The following is a 16,215-nucleotide window of genomic DNA, read 5'->3' on the forward strand; positions in this document are numbered from 1 at the left end:
TAGGGAGTGCTTTATCATGAATGAGTTCAAGGAGAGGTATGATAAGTATTGTTTGAAAAGTTAGTGTAGGCTTCTAATGATGAGAGACTTCATCTCCATGTAGTCATTACCAAGAAAAATTTTTTTTTTCAGTAGTAGCACTTTATTAAAGATCATTTATGAAGTATCAGAAGCAATTTTAAGCATTTTTATATCATCATTTCCACATGCCTTTTCATTCTGCATTTATACTGGTTCTAATATAATACTTAAAGCCATACTTAGATGATTCTTTCATTATTGTATTCTTATCAGTTATATGGTTATTTGCTTTTAAATTTTCAAAGAGCCCTCTTTCCATTTTCAAAAATCTTATTCTCTTCAATTACCAGCATTCTGTTCATCCCTTATTGCATCTGTTTTTTTTTTCTTTCATAACACATTTTCCTTGTCACTTCACACAATTTTCTAATGTGATTCAACTCTGCAGACTTCTGAAACATTGTACACAATTTCTCGTTTCTAATCTTTTAACCATCTTTCTTTTTTTTCTTTCTTTCTTTCTTTTTTTTTATTTTTTATTTCTCTGATGAATTATTTTAGTTTTCTTCAAGTTTGTTTTCAGGATTTTTTTTCTTTCTTATTATGTAAACAGTCTTTTGTCACCTCATTATACATTATCACAAATGTTTCCATCTTTTGGTTTAATATATCTTCTGGAAGAATAATGGAAGTAATTTGTTAATAGATTCTGCTGAAAATCAGCTGATACTATTGATTACTAGTGATTCTGCATAATGTAAACAATTTGCTAATACATGTGATTACAAAATCAGCTGATACTATTGATTACTAGTGATTCTGCATAATGTAAACAATTTGCTAATACATGTGATTAGCAGTCACCTCCATATATTGTTTGTGAAAGTAAAAAAGATTCAATGGTATATTTAGCCTAAAACATCATTTTAGTATTAAAATGTGACTACTTTCAGTTTCTTGTATGATTTTCTGATTGATCATATACCAACCGAAGCATAAAAAAATGAGAAGAAATAAACAACTCACAAAATCAAATAGTAACCAATACAAACAGGTTTTTAGAGAGCCTGATTCCTTGTATATGCATAATTGCATATACATCTCATGTATATGCAATTATGCATGCTACATGAAAACCAAGTTTCGTTATTCTGGAAAAGCTCCATATACAAGGGTGGTCTAAAAAGTTCTTGGCTTTGACCATAGATTGGCCACACTATCGGCAAGATTTTTTTTTTCTAAGTTGGTACATCTGTCATAATCATCCATGTAAAACTACAAATTATCCTATCAAGTATTTTGTTTTATACAACTATCTCAAGCAAAAGTGTTGTCTGTATCCCTTGAAATGGATAAAATTGAGTAGCATGCAGTTATAAAATTCTTTGTAAAAGAAGGTTTAATGCCAAAAGAAATTCATTCGAACTTCATAAAAGTTTATGGGTACTCTTCTCCTTCGTTTTCAACAATTAAGAAATGGGCTGCCGAATTTAAACGTGGCGCCATACCAGCCTTGAAGATGATCCACGTGAAGGATGTCCAAAAAGTATAACATCATTGATCAAGTGCATGATATGGAAATGGATGACTGGTGAGTCAAAGTGCATGAAATTACTGATACTACAGGCATTTCAAAAAAATGTGTAGGATATACTTTGCACGAAGAATTGCAAATAAATAAGCTTTGCACAAGTTATGTGACACGCTTGCTCACAGCAGAACAAAAACACACTCTCATGAAGATCTTTAAACAGTGTTTGGAGCATTTTAATAAGAATAAAACTGATTTTGTGCATCGATTAATTATTAAGGATGAGACTTGGATTCACCATCACACACCAGAATCAAAACAGCAGTCAAAACAATGGACAGAAGCTGGTTGTTCAGCACCAAAGTAGACAAAACAGGTTCCATCAGCAGGAAAGGTCATGGCATTGGTGTTTTGGGATGCAAAAGGCATTTTGTTTATTGATTATCTTGAAAAGGGTAAAACAATAACTGGGGAATATTATTCAGATCTTTTAACCAAACTAGACAAAAAATTTGTGAGAAAAAATCTGGTTTGCAGAAGAAAAAAAAATCATCTTTCACCAGGACAATGCACATGCCCACAAAGGTGTTTTGGTAATGGGAAAATTAAGTGATCTGCACTATGAATTGTTGAAACATCCATCCTATTCTCCATATTTGGCTCCCTCTGACTTCTATCTCTTCCCAAAACTAAAACTTGAACATTTCTGGTCGAATATCATCTACTCCTGCTGCCTTTCCACATTTCTGGCTTTTGATGGCTTTTGCTACTTCAAATATGGATATGTATTCCTGACTGCATGCCTGGTCAGTGTTTTTTTTACCACTGTGATGTCATCATCATCACTACTTGTTTCATTTAGCAATTTTTCGAAGTAATTACTCCATACTTCAAGGATATCTTTTTCTTCTGTTTTCATGTCACCTTTATCATCTCTGATTCCTTTTACAGCACGCTTTGCTCCATTTCTGAGCTTCTTCAACAACCTCCAGAATATTTTGCCACCTTCTTAATATTTATTTTCTATGTTCTTACCAAAGTCCTCCAATGACTTTTGTTTTCTGATTTCTCATTCTGATTATTGTAAAGCTAGTTTTACACAATGTTTAGCTTTCTTACATCTGTCTCTGTATTCTCTAAGAACACAAGCTGACTTATTTGCTAGGAACTTTTCATATGCTTTCTTCTTTTCTTTCACTGCCTCTTTAACTTCCTGTATCCACCATGGAGTTCTGATTTATCTATCCTTACAGACAACCTCAACACATGCCTCTCTGGTTGAATCAATCAATGTTTTCTTCAGGATTTGCCACTGGACCTCCAAGGTTTGCTTGCTGTATTCAAACTCTTTAATTTTTTCTTGAATAATGCTTGTGTATTTTAGTCTACAATTCACACCCGAGAGCAGCTCAACTTTTGTTCTCTTTAAAACTTTATTACATGTTCTTCTTTTCAATATGAAATTCAATTTTATCTTGCTCAAGAATAAATGATGATCACTTCCAATTTCAAATCCTCTGTACACTCTGGTGTCCTGCACCAGGGAGAAAACATTACTATCAATAATAACATAGTCAATGAGACTTTTCTCATTCCTTGCCTCTTCTCTCCATGTGAATTTGTGCACATTTTTATATTGGAACCTTGTGTTAGTAATAACCAGTCCATGTCCTGAGCAGAAATCCAACAGGTATTTGCCATTATTATTAGCTTTGCTCTAAATTTTCCCAATATATTTTTTTATGTCTGACAATCATTTCCTACTCTGCTACTTTGATCCCCAACAAGGACCAACTTTTCCTTTTTCTTTGTGTCAGTTGCTTTCTCTAAAGCCTTAAAAAATTCCTGCACTTCTACCTTAATAGAACCTTCTGTGGGACCATAGGCACAAATAAGTCTCATTGTCCAGTTCATCATTCTCATATTTGCACACATCACTCTGCTTGAGATTGCTTGCTGTTATATTTCCCTCTTTTGTTCTCCTTTGTTATTCTTTGTTCTTATACCACGTTTTGTTTGTTCATGGCCCTTCACTCTAATTCCCTTCCCCTTTTTTCTTTCGAAACTTTGTCTATCAATTACTATGTAGGGCCCTTAGATTACCTACTGTAACTTGTGTGAGGCACCCCCTTTTTCTCAGACGAATTTATATACTGCACCAGTCTGAGCTAAGGTATATCTTACCCTAGGGAGGGTCACAGAAATAGATGCCACAAATGTGGTTACAACTGAATCAGAGGCAGTAGGTGTTCTTATCTTGCAGTTGTAGCCCTTCCTTCTTAACTTACTTTGGGTATCCCCGTGCGCATATACAGATAAGCAGGTTCGTAACTTTTATGAGTAGTAAGAGTCAGTCTTCATGGTCAGATCGCACACATATGAAACATATTTAATGAACTCATAAGTAATACAAGACACAGATATAAGCAATACTAAGTTAACATCATCTAAGGTTTCACTCACTCTCTCATACCTTAAATATACAAATTTCTTATTACATAGAAGGTTTCCTTCAAACGGTTAAAATACTACATACAATTGATCAGGTGCTCGTCAGGCACTAAACACATCTTGTTTCCTTTTCCTATGGGTTAAAACATTGGTTCTTAGCAAATTCACGATTCTCGGACAGTCAGTCTAATGAGATACAAAATTTTCTATAATTTGCTTAATCTTCAAAGTTCACTTTTCATTCTGAAACACAAAATTTCTCCCGTTCACAATCATCCTAATGTTTAAGAGACAAAGAATATGCAAGATACTTATCTACTCTGCACAGGTTTTCGGGGTTTCCTCCGTTTTTCCTTCGTAGTGGAAAACTTTGTTGTTCAAGGTCTGCTGCCATGTGGGAATCACGTGTATTCTTCGAGTCTGGCACGTGCTTCTTCAAGAATTACATCGGTGCACTTTCTTTGCCGATGGCCCGCAATTTTATCTGCCGTACTCTGCTGCGATGCCTTGCCGGGACTTACGGTAGTAAACTCCGGGGATGTAGGAGTTGGACATCACTGACCACTGAGGAACACACGGAGAGAAAAACCACAACAAACAAAATGGGGGGATCCAGACCTGTGTTGCTGCATATATTCTCCTTTTCCAGTGCCCTCTTTTTGAGTTAGATTTTGCATATTTGGCCTTTCGTTTTGTCCCCGGTTGGGTGACCTCATCGCACCACCACACGGGGCTTTCCATTTTCATGACGCGTGCCTCTAGATATTTTCCACGAACTAGCACCCATGGGTGCTTACAATACTATGGTGCCATCTAAGCGACCTTTGACCTTTCTTAGGCAGCGTACTGACATTCTTGCATGTGTAGTTATAAATCACTAGTAATTATCTTTACACATACTCTTTGATTATTTTACATTTACAATTCTAATTTAGATCTATCAAAACTTATACTAAATATTTCTTTCATCTTATTGATCATGATATTGATTCTTCTATGACACATGAACTTAATTGCTGAAAGGACAAGTATGCTCTCTTAGTGGGACATATTCTGTTAGATTCTCGATGAGTGACCTCATTGTAAGTGAGGTTGCCCATTTCAGATCTAACACTGCCATTCAAGAAGATTAGCCTCATATTTAGTGCTGAATCGTATGGCTGCTACTCCTTTTCCTTGATTGTCATTACCTGAATATAATATTTTGTATTTATTGCTCAGAAAGACCTCACCAGATTTTGCCTTTTTTTTGTTTCAGTCACCCCTATTATGTCGATCTGGTACTTATCCAATTCCTCAGCTAACTCCATTTCTTCGCCATTCAGGCTTCTTAAGTCGATAGTACCGATCTTGAACTCTGGTGATATTGAGTTGGGGTGGGTTTTAGGATTTGTTCCAGTAGCTGACTTTTCCCAGTTAGCCCTAGTGAAAACAACGAGGGCCTTGTCTAACTGGGCAATACCCCAGCCAGCATGAAATTCTACCATGTTGTACCTTCATTTTATTGGTTTAAGCCAGTAAGAATACAATTTGGTCAACTAAATCCAAAATTGCCAGCCCATCCTCATTCGTTCAGTATCCAGATAGATACCTAACACGGAGCACCACGAGAAGGTGAGGATTGGACATCAGTTCAGAAGCTCTGGTCGGTTCTCTGCATTCCTTTAAAGGCTATGTGGAGGTCTCCTCTCAGTTATATAGCTTTGAACCTTCAGCCTCTCCTGCTCCCATTTTTTTTAAAATTTAATAAAACATTGCTTAAGAGGATGAAGAATGTGCATTCATCACAGAGAAGAATTGTATTTGAATTATCAACTCACTGAAATAAAACACCCCAACTCACCATCACCAGAGTTAAAGATCGGTACTATAAACATAAGAACCCTCAATGGCAAAGAAATGGAGCTAGCTGAGGAATCAGATAAGTTACAGATCGACATAATAGAGGTGACTGAAACAAAAAAGATAAAAACTGGCGAGATCTTTCTGAGCAATAAATACAAAATGTTATATTCAGTCAATGACAATCAAGGAAAAGAAGGAGTAGCCATAGTGTTCAACACTAAATACAAGGCTAATCTTCTTGAATGGCAGGCAGGCTCAAGTAGAGTGATATGGGCAAATATCAGAATGGGGAATTGGACAATGAGACTTATTTGTGCCTATGGTCTCACAGAAGGTTCTACTAAGGTAGAAGTGGAGGAATTTTTTGAGGATTTAGAGAAAGTATCTGACACAATGAAAAAGGAAAAGTTGGTCCTTGTTGGGGATCTAAATAGCAGAGTGGGAAATGATTGTCAGACATACAAAAATATATTGAGAAAATTTGGAGAAAAGAGCAAAGCTAATAATAATGGTAAATATTTGTTGGATTTCTGCTCAGGACATGGACTGGTTATTACTAATACCATGTTCCAACATAAAAATGTGAACAAATTCACATGGAGAGAAGAGGCAAGAAATAAGAAAAGTCTCATTGACTATGTTATTGTTGATAGTGATGTTTTCTTCAGTACCAGAGTGTACGGGAGATTTGAAATTTGAAGTGATCACTATTTAGTCTTGAGCAGGATAAAATTGAATTTCATATTGAAAAGAATAACATGTAAGAAAGTTTTGAAGCAAATAAAAGTTGAGCAGCTCTCTGATGTGCACTGCAGACTAAAATACACAAACATTATTGAAGAAAAAATGTAAGAGTTTGAGAACACGAACCAAACTTGAGAGATTCAGTGATTTATTCAGCCAGAGAGGCATGTGGTGAGGTTGTCTGCAAGGAGAGAAAAATCAGAACTCCATGGTGGACACAGGAAGTTAAAGAGGCAGTGAAGGAAAAGAAGAGAGAGAGCATATCAAAAGTTACTGGCAAATAAGTCAGTTTGTGATCTTAGAGAATACAGAGAGTAATGTAAGAAAGCTAAACACTGTGTAAAACTAGCTAAACAAAAGTCATGGGAGGACTTTGGCAAGAACATAGAAAATAAATATCAACAAGATGGCAATATATTTTGGAAGTTGTTGAAGAAGCTTAGAAATGGATGAAAGAGTACGTAAAAAGAGTTAGTGATGATAAAGGTGACACGAAAATGAGGAAAAAAAATACATCCTTGAAGTACGGAGTAATTACTTGGAGAAATTGCTAAATGAAACAAGCAGTGACAACACAGTGGTAAAAAACACTCAACAGGTATACAGTCAGGAATACATATCCATACTTGAAGTAGAAAAAAACCATCAAAGGCTTAAAATGTGGAAAGGCAGCAGGAGTAGATGATATTCGACCAGAAATGCTGACGTATGGTGGTATAAAAATCTTGCAGTGGCTGCACTGCATAGTTTAGAAGGCCTGGACAGAGGGAAGAATTCCTGATGATTGGAGTAGAGCTCTCATAGTAACCATATATAAAAAGGGAAATAAAACTGAATGTGAGAATTACAGAGGTATTTCCCTGTTGAGCGTTCCTGGTAAGATATATGCAAGTATACTTGAGGAACGGCTGAGAAGAATTGTAGAAGAAAAGCTTGGTGAAGAACAAGCTGGATTCAGGCCAAATAGAGGCTGTCAGGATCAGATCTTCACTTTACGACAAATAGTGGAGAAATCATGGGAATATAACAAAGATCTCTATTTGAGTTTTGTAGATATGGAAAAGACATATGATAAGGTGCCAAGAGAGAAGCTATTCAATATGCTACAGTTATATGGTGTCAATGGGGCATTATATCAAGCAATACATAGTCTTTATTTGAGTTGCAAGTCAGCAGTTAGAATTGAAGTAGAGGAAGATGGTTTAATGTTAAATCTGGTGTGAGACAAGGATGTACATTATCCCCTCTGTTATTCATTATCTATATGGATCACATTATGAAGGAAAGTGGTATTAAACATGATATCAAACTTATCAATAAATCCGCTACGAGTCTGCAAGATTCCTTGACTAAATTGAATAACTGTTGTAATAGATATGGTATGAAGGTCAGCAATAAAAAGACAAAGACAATGAAAATAGGCAGAATCGTTGAAAATGTCAATTGCATTGTGAATGGAGAACCTGTGGAACAAGTAAACCATTTCACCTACTTTGGCACAATTTTTTTAGTGAAGATGGTCAATTAAATATGGAAATAGACAACAGAATCAATTAAGCTGGTATAGTAGTGTAAAATTTTGATGTTGCTAAAATAAATTATCTAAAAACATTGACTTTTCACAGTAGGAATTCACCTGAATTTTCTTGTACAAATATATATTTTAGTTTTCTATGTAAAGCCATCTGTATAAAGAGCAAAATAAGCCCAAAGGGAATTAACTCGCTCATTGTTTAAGAAGAGATATAGAAGTATTGAAACCAAGAGCATTGCCCGAAATTTGGCATGTATTTTGAAGATTGTTTACAAGACCCATCGCAGGTGACCTTCAAGGTCAATATTGAAAAGGCACGGCACAAACCAAAAAGAAAAGCCTGTAGGCAAGATTAAGGCAGTAAAGGGAGGAAGTAAGATTGTTGACGAATTTTCGAGAAACATTATACAGGGTTCTCCAAACTACTAGCAAGACTGGCATGGGGATGCTAGGGGTCCCAAAAACTTAATCAAAGGTGAAGGGACTCTGGTGTATAAAATGGTTGGTTTGGAGATGTGAAAGGCTTCCTTTTCTTCATCCTGAGTGAACCATCCACGAGAGATCGAGGATTCCGAGAGGTGTAAGTTCCGGAGGGGAGGGTGGAGAGACCCATCCAATGTCTTTCCAGTCACAGCTGAAGATATCCAGAGGTGATAGTTAAGGAGAAATCGTGCCGTAAAGGCCCTGTAGTCGAATAAGTGCGACTAGGTCTATGCAAAAATCCTTCAGCGGGCAGTTCAAGACGCCGGTACGCCTACCCTATATCCCGCATGCTGCTATGACTATTCATCGGTGCCCCGGAGAATTCCAAAACGCGGAACGGAAGAGAGAAACCGCACTCAAGCTCTGAAATAAGGAACCAGAAGGATGGAAGACATGCAAGATAGGAAGAGACCCATGTGAGTCTACATATTCATTTATTGTTTGTGAATTAAGAAAGAATTCCCTATCGCACTGTTAAATTGTTCAGTTTAAGGAGATAGTATTTTGATTGTTAATATTTCTCGTAAACGTGTGTAATCGCAAATGAGTGAAGCATGAGCGCAGTTAATTTCTCTGGGAGAAAATATTGCACTATTGAAATTTCCTTGATTGATTATATGTGTACTCATGATTGAATCTTATGATATTTGTAATATAGAGTATGATTGTTGAAGGTCTAACTAAGTAAGTGTGAGAAATTGGATTGTGATTAAGTGTTTGAAAGGAATGAGATTCTGAGAGATATATTTGTAAACATGTATGTTGTATTTTGATTGATGCTAAATTAGGAATGTCAAGCGCAACTAACGATATCATGTTATAGGCATAACATGCTGATATTTGTAATATAAAGTATGCTTGTTGACAGTCTAAGTAAGTGTGAGAGAATTCAATAGAAACCAAGTTGAGTGATCGAGAAAGACTAAGAATTACCTTTCATAAATGAATCTTGTGATTTCAAGTGATATGTATTTTTATGTGATCAGAAATTAAACTTGTTGTTATTGTTGATAAAAAATAGTTGTCTGATTCAATCTCTTTGCAATGCACTGATCCAAAAATGACTATTTTGGACCTGATAGCGGAACCCCATTGATTAGTAGTGATTTATGAGTAAATTTCGCCATGACTACAAACCTTGACTAAGATAGGATTTAAGTGATTAATTGATCTACTAGGGTATAAAAACTTTCTTTTGCCTATAGGGGAATTTCAGAGGTGCAGTCTTCAATCAAATAAATATCTGGAGATCCCAGGCAAGAAAAATTATACTTAAGGTAGAACAATAAAGAAGGGAAATAATAGAAAACGAATAATAAGTTAAAGAAACACATATATGATAAGAAATAAAGATATATATATATATATATATATATATATATATATAATTAAATGATATAAAGAACCATAAAAGATATAAAGGAATATTGTGTGATGAAGAAACATTTAAGATACAAGAATATATATATATATATATATAGTAACAAACCACTAAGTATTACTGTAGGAAGTTGATTGAATAAATTCATATGGAATAAGAGAGAAATTAGTCGGAACACTAAATTAGCTGTATACAAGACAGTGTTCAAACCAGTTTTAACTTATGGATCTGATAGCTGGGTCAGAAATAAAACACTTGACCAAAGACTAGAGACCACAGATATGAGAATCCTGAGAAAGGCATGAACAGATGGAATCAATGGCAATATCATATTAAAAACAAGGATATTAGGAAAGAACTTGACATTGTCAGCATCCAGGAATGGGTTAGCAGAGCTAATCTCAGGTGGTATGGTCATTTAAACAGAATGGGCGAGAAAAGATTGGCAAAAGAAGCGTTCTCTGCCAGGTTGTCAGGAAAATGACCCAGAGGAAGACCAAGATATAATTGGACTGATACGGTACAAAGTGCTTTAGATGACACAAATATAAGATCTGATAATATTGGTGTCTTGACAAGTAACAGACTGATCTGGAGGACAATTGTAGATAGGAAGTCAGTAATCATGTAAATTTTTCATGTAGTACTATCTTATCTTGTACACCCCTTGAGGGTACATAGCAGGAATTTGATGATGATGACTCACTGAACATGCAATTATTCTGTATACTGATGCTGAATATTGCTGCTTGTTATGGAAATAGTTCCATTTTGATTTCCTGCCAGCAGTACTTTTCTATATCATAGAAGTGTCATCTTTGTATAACATCTCATATTTTAGTACATGCAGATTGTGTAAAGCTTTACAATTCTTTATTGCACCTGTTTCAGTTTAGGTGGTTTCCAAAAACAAGGCAAGACTTCCTAATCTCTTAGGATTAAAAGTTATAGCTGGGAATGTATGTCTGAGAATGCACGACTGCATCTCCCTTCCACCACAATACTTACAACCACTAAAAGAATCTTCACACATGCAGGAGGTTTGAATACAACCACAAGCATGCATGTTTTGTGAATGTCCTTAGGATGAATTTCATTGCCTGGTGTCACACCACTACTAATCCTATCCTGATTTTTAAGTCACTTCTCGCTTTTGATATGTTTAGCATGTTTGGTCTCTTGAGCAGGGCTTCCAGATACTAAATATTATAGGCTAACAGACTTTTGCAGGCAAGATTCACATATTTCAAGCTAGGAATCTGAGAAAGTGCAATCAAAACAGATTTACTCCATTTACTTCTTATCCCACATAACCTCACCTTTATGTGAACTTCACCTAAGAAAGGCTGTAAACCTATTAAGTATTTAGTACCACAGGTAAGTTAAGAATTAGATAATCTAGTTATACTGCAATAGAAATCAAATATGGAGGTTTTTCAACTTCATGCAGTGAACACAGTAAGCAATGAAAAATATTTAAAGATTTTTACAAATATCCACACTGGAGACACTAATCACTCGACAGCATAATTGCTTTTAATATTCTATTCTTCTTACTATTCCCTTGTTGGCCAATGTCAATGTGCCTTTCTTCACTATCCATTATTCTCAATGATCCACAAGTTTCAAACAAGTTGCTGCTATTCCATCCAAGCCAAAGGACATTTTGGAAAAACCAAGTCTTAATTATATATTCCTATTCTTATTATCAATATCTGGGGGGGGGGGGGGGGGGGGAACAGCCACTTTAAACTTGTAAAAAGAGAGGTAATCGATATATAAAAACTTAGGACATTCCTTAGCAATTACTAAAGTAATGCGCAACTTAATAAAAATGAAACTTGCAACATTGACACACACACACAATCTTACTACTCCTGCTCTCATCTGTAAGAATCTTATTTTTCGCTAATGTTATCATTACAAATATTGTAGAAATTCACCTGCTGATATACTACAGGATGAAGAAGGTTGCCAATGTTGATTCCCCCCCCCCCCCCCCGCAACAGATTTTTCAATATGAAGAATTTAAAATAACTTATTTTAAAGTGCAAAATCACTTAAAAGTTTCAATATTTTAGTAACAAAGGAAACTTATGTTTATATTTTTGAGTTTCTTAACAGTAATTAAATAATCAAGGACTAACTTAAAGAAATCTTACTTCTGCAGACCTTCTTCATTGCTAATAACAATTCCAGTACCGGCAGCTGGAGTAGTAGGAGCAGTAGAAGTAGGAGGAGATGCATCCCCAAAAACATCTACCAGAAGATCATTCGTTGTTCCTGCAGGTTGGGCAACAGTTGATTGTGTTTCAGGAGGAGTTACTGAGATTCCAAGTAAATCTACAGTGGCTGTGTTTGAAGGTGGAGATGTCTGATAAAGATAATGAACAGATTTCTATTAGCTTATACTTCCAACTGAGTAAAACAAATATATTTCACATACAATACAATTCAAGTTTTATATTAGTAATATTCTCTTTATTATTATTATTCCTGACAACCTCCAAGGAGTCTGAAGACTCATCGTGGGAGGACACCTACAACTGCCTCCACCACCACCACAACTAGTATTTTTTGTCTGTAAATTGCGTGTGTGTTCTGAAGGGGCGATTTGTCGGTATGCAGGATGAAAAACCAGAGTTTCCGGGAGAAAATATATTATAAATGTTTATATTATATATAAAAATGGGTTTTAAATAGGTTTTAATGTTGCATTTGAAATAGCTCTCTCTTCAAAGTCTTCTAGAAAAATATTGGCTAAGACCGGAGATAATGGGCTTCCCATAGCTAAGCCAGTGGTTTGTTTATACAGTTTTTCTTCAAAAGAGAAATAGCCAGAGTTTATGCAGTGCGTTATTTATTTATATATATTTAAATAAATATATAAAATAAAATGGAAAAATATATCATAAAGAGAAGCTACATTATGATATATTTTTCTGTATGAGTAACGTTATGTCTCACTACTTCAAAATCTGTGTTCAGGGTATAAAGTAAGTTAAATGTGTAAGAAGCACTGATTTAAAAAGAGAGCTGGTAGAGGAATTACAAAAATACTATGTCAATATAACTGGCATTAGTTAGATGAAGATTAACTATAAGAATATGATTCTTGCTGGACTATATATATATATATATACTGCTTCACTGACTGTGGACTCCTGTCAGTCATTTTGTATTAGAACTTGTTTACACAACTAGTAAGTTGATTCATCATTGACATCATGCAAGAGGGTGTGCTACATTCATGCCTCATCTGCAGGTATACACCAGATATACTTGACAAGAAATTATGCCCATGTTTACGTTAAGTTCATTAGTTTTCTACAATGGAGAGATAGTCTTAGTGTTGAAGTTTAAAACAGTAGAAAATAAAAATAAGTTATCAAAAAAGACGTGTTCTTTAAATAAAACATATATACTTTTTAATTTATTGAATCTCCTTCAAGTCTACAGGATTCCTTAACTAATGTAACAAATTTGGCATGAAAATCAGGAATAAAAGATACCATGAGAATACAGGAATATGAAACACGCCAGCTGCATCCAAAATGGAGAAACTAGAAACTAAGAACAATATTTCAGCTATTTTGTACCATTCTTTGTAAAGATATCAAGTTCAATATGGACAGAGAGAACAGAATAAACAAAATCAGTATGGTGGGAGAGAGAGCCAACTGAATAAATTTATATGGAATATAAGAGAAATTAGTCAAAATACTCAACTGGCAATAGACAAGACAGTGTTCAAATCAATTTTAACTTACAGATATGATAGCTGGGTTAAAAATAAAAGCTGATTGAATATCTGAGACCACAAATATGAGAGTTTGAGAAAAATTAGAAAAGCAAAACAAAGCATCAGTGGCAAATATATTCAAAATGAAGATATTAAAACTTGACACTAAGCATTTAAGAATGTGTGAACAGAGCTAATGTAAGTTACTAATAGTTACTTAAACAGAATAGGAAAATTAGCAAAGCAGGTGTTTGATGCCAGGATGGCAAGAAAAAAGACCAAGAGGAAGGCCAAGATTTAGGTGTACTAATGCAGTGCTGAATTTTGAATGAATAAAATTCATTAGGAATTTATTCAGTCACAATTTAACAAGTTAGACCCTGAGAGGATATGCTTGCATCCTAGTATATATTATATATATCTTGACAAATATAGAATACAGTGATTAAGAAGAAAAATTGTGTATAATTCAGTATAAAAGAATTTCTACTAGATTGTTGAAAGTTTATTTTTCGCTTGGTTAGACTATAATAAATTTAGCTTAATCCTTTATCCAAGTGTGAGCAAACAAAGTTTGCACTTGAAAGTATCTTCAGGACTGGGGTAAGGTGGTACAACATCAGGCAACTCGTTGCAAAGGTGGAGCAAGCTAACATCACTCCTATCTCAGTATCTTCCATAATGCAAAACACATCTCCTTGCAGATATGTATAATGTTATGCATTAAGGGAAGGGCCACTACCCAGACTAGTTTCAACCTTTATTGAGGTCTCTTCAGTGAGACCAGGCCCAAGTGGAGATACCAGGCAGAAGCATTAGCAAGGTCATCTCTACCTATAGGAGTTGCCAAACGGTGTGCCAAGTTTTTATTAAATTACTCTGGATTTAGAGAAAGATGTTGAAAGTTTATTTTTCACTTGGTTAGACTATAATAAATTTAGTTTAATCCTTTATCCAATTAAGACCATTGAATTAAGAAGTTGCCCCAAGCGGTATCACGTGCATACGGCACATGGAGACCTAAGCTGTTCGGAGAAGATGCTATGGAAGCAAGACCCACGTGTGCAAAATCCAAAAAAGAAAACCAGGACGTCCTCTTAAACAATTCAACGATGACTTCTAAGGCCGGAAGAACAGGCCATGCTAGGCCTAAATCCTTGATGCGTATGATGATGATGATCCTTTATCCAAGTGTGAACAAACTTTGTTTGCTCACACTTTAGATGTTGTACCACCTTACCCCAGTCCCGAAGATACTTTCAGGCACAAACTTTGACCATTTGGCAACTCCTATAGGTAGAGATGACCTTGCTGATGTTTCTGCCTGGTATCACTACTTGGGCCTGGCTCCCACTGAAGAGACCTCAATAAAGGTCAAAACTAGTCTGGGTAATGGCCCTTCCCTTAATACATAACATTATACATATCTGCAAGGAGATGTGTTTTGCATTATGGAAGATACTGAGATAGGAGTGATGTTGGCTTGCTCCACCTTTGCAACGAGTTGCCTGATGTTGTACCGTCCTGAAGATAATTTCAGGTGCAAACTTTGTTTGCTCACACTTGGATAAACGATTAAACTAAATTTATTATACTACTAGATTGCATATTTGATAGTGAAGTTTAGTAAATGTTATATTACTTGTTAAGATTGATACACAATGAATTGCTGCATAAATTGCATGTAACAAAGTGAGAAAACAAGGTCATAGTTCAAGGGCAAACCATCGAATTAAGAAGTTGCCCCAAGCGGTATCACGTGCATACGGCACATGGAGACCTAAGCTGTTCGGAGAAGACGCTATGGAAGCAAGACCCACGTGTGCAAAATTAATGGGACAGATGAACAACTTTGAGGCATATGAGTGGCCATTCTATCCTTGTATTTCGGTTACGAAATCCAAGCATGCTTGGAAGGCTGTGGGCCTTAAAGGCCTGTTAAAGCCATTGGAATAGATATTCAACTAATATGTCAATACAAAAGAGTCAAATTTGTCTATTTAGATGGTAAGTAGTATATTAATTAATAGTAAAAAATTGATGCTTTTTAGGAGAAAGAGGCAATGCTGTCACATTGAAAGGTACATCCTACAAAAGGCCCAGCAACTAATTTAGAAAAATGCTATATATAGTATGCTCCCCTATTGAGAGGATTGCAAAACATGTTTAGTTCCATTAATAGATTGTCAAGAAGTTTACACCATATATTTTACTGATGCTACAATTAAAATTTATCTCAATTATAAGAATTTTCAGACCATAAATTTCATTATGAACATTAATCTATTTTGAGGAAATGGTATTTCATTGATGAATAAAGAATACCTGACTGACACATATCAGGATTTGGGACCACTCAACATTTTGATTTTCCATGCTAAACAGTGAGAAAAAGCCAGTATTTTGGATCAGAGGAATGACAGTTTAATATAACTTGGAGAAAATGTCCATATATGCTGAGCAGTTTTTTTATTATTATTTTT

The 16,215-nt window shown here is 35.3% G+C and overlaps 1 protein-coding gene across 1 annotated transcript in view; it reads right to left on the reverse strand.

The window, feature by feature from the left end:
* The window catches only part of LOC150092515 (AP-2 complex subunit alpha-like), a 440,587-nt gene that overhangs the window by 56,637 nt on the left and 367,735 nt on the right, over window positions 1-16,215 (reverse strand). The window contains exon 19 of the mRNA XM_090414707.1: window positions 12,153-12,364. Within this exon, the coding sequence (XP_090270833.1) occupies window positions 12,153-12,364 (212 nt within the window). The remainder of the gene's footprint in view (window positions 1-12,152; window positions 12,365-16,215) is intronic.

This window comes from Typopeltis vanoorti, chromosome 25 (genome assembly GCF_054136105.1).
Source record: "Typopeltis vanoorti isolate ZY-2024b chromosome 25, IOZ_Tvanoo_1.0, whole genome shotgun sequence".
Lineage (NCBI taxonomy): Eukaryota > Metazoa > Arthropoda > Arachnida > Uropygi > Thelyphonidae > Typopeltis > Typopeltis vanoorti.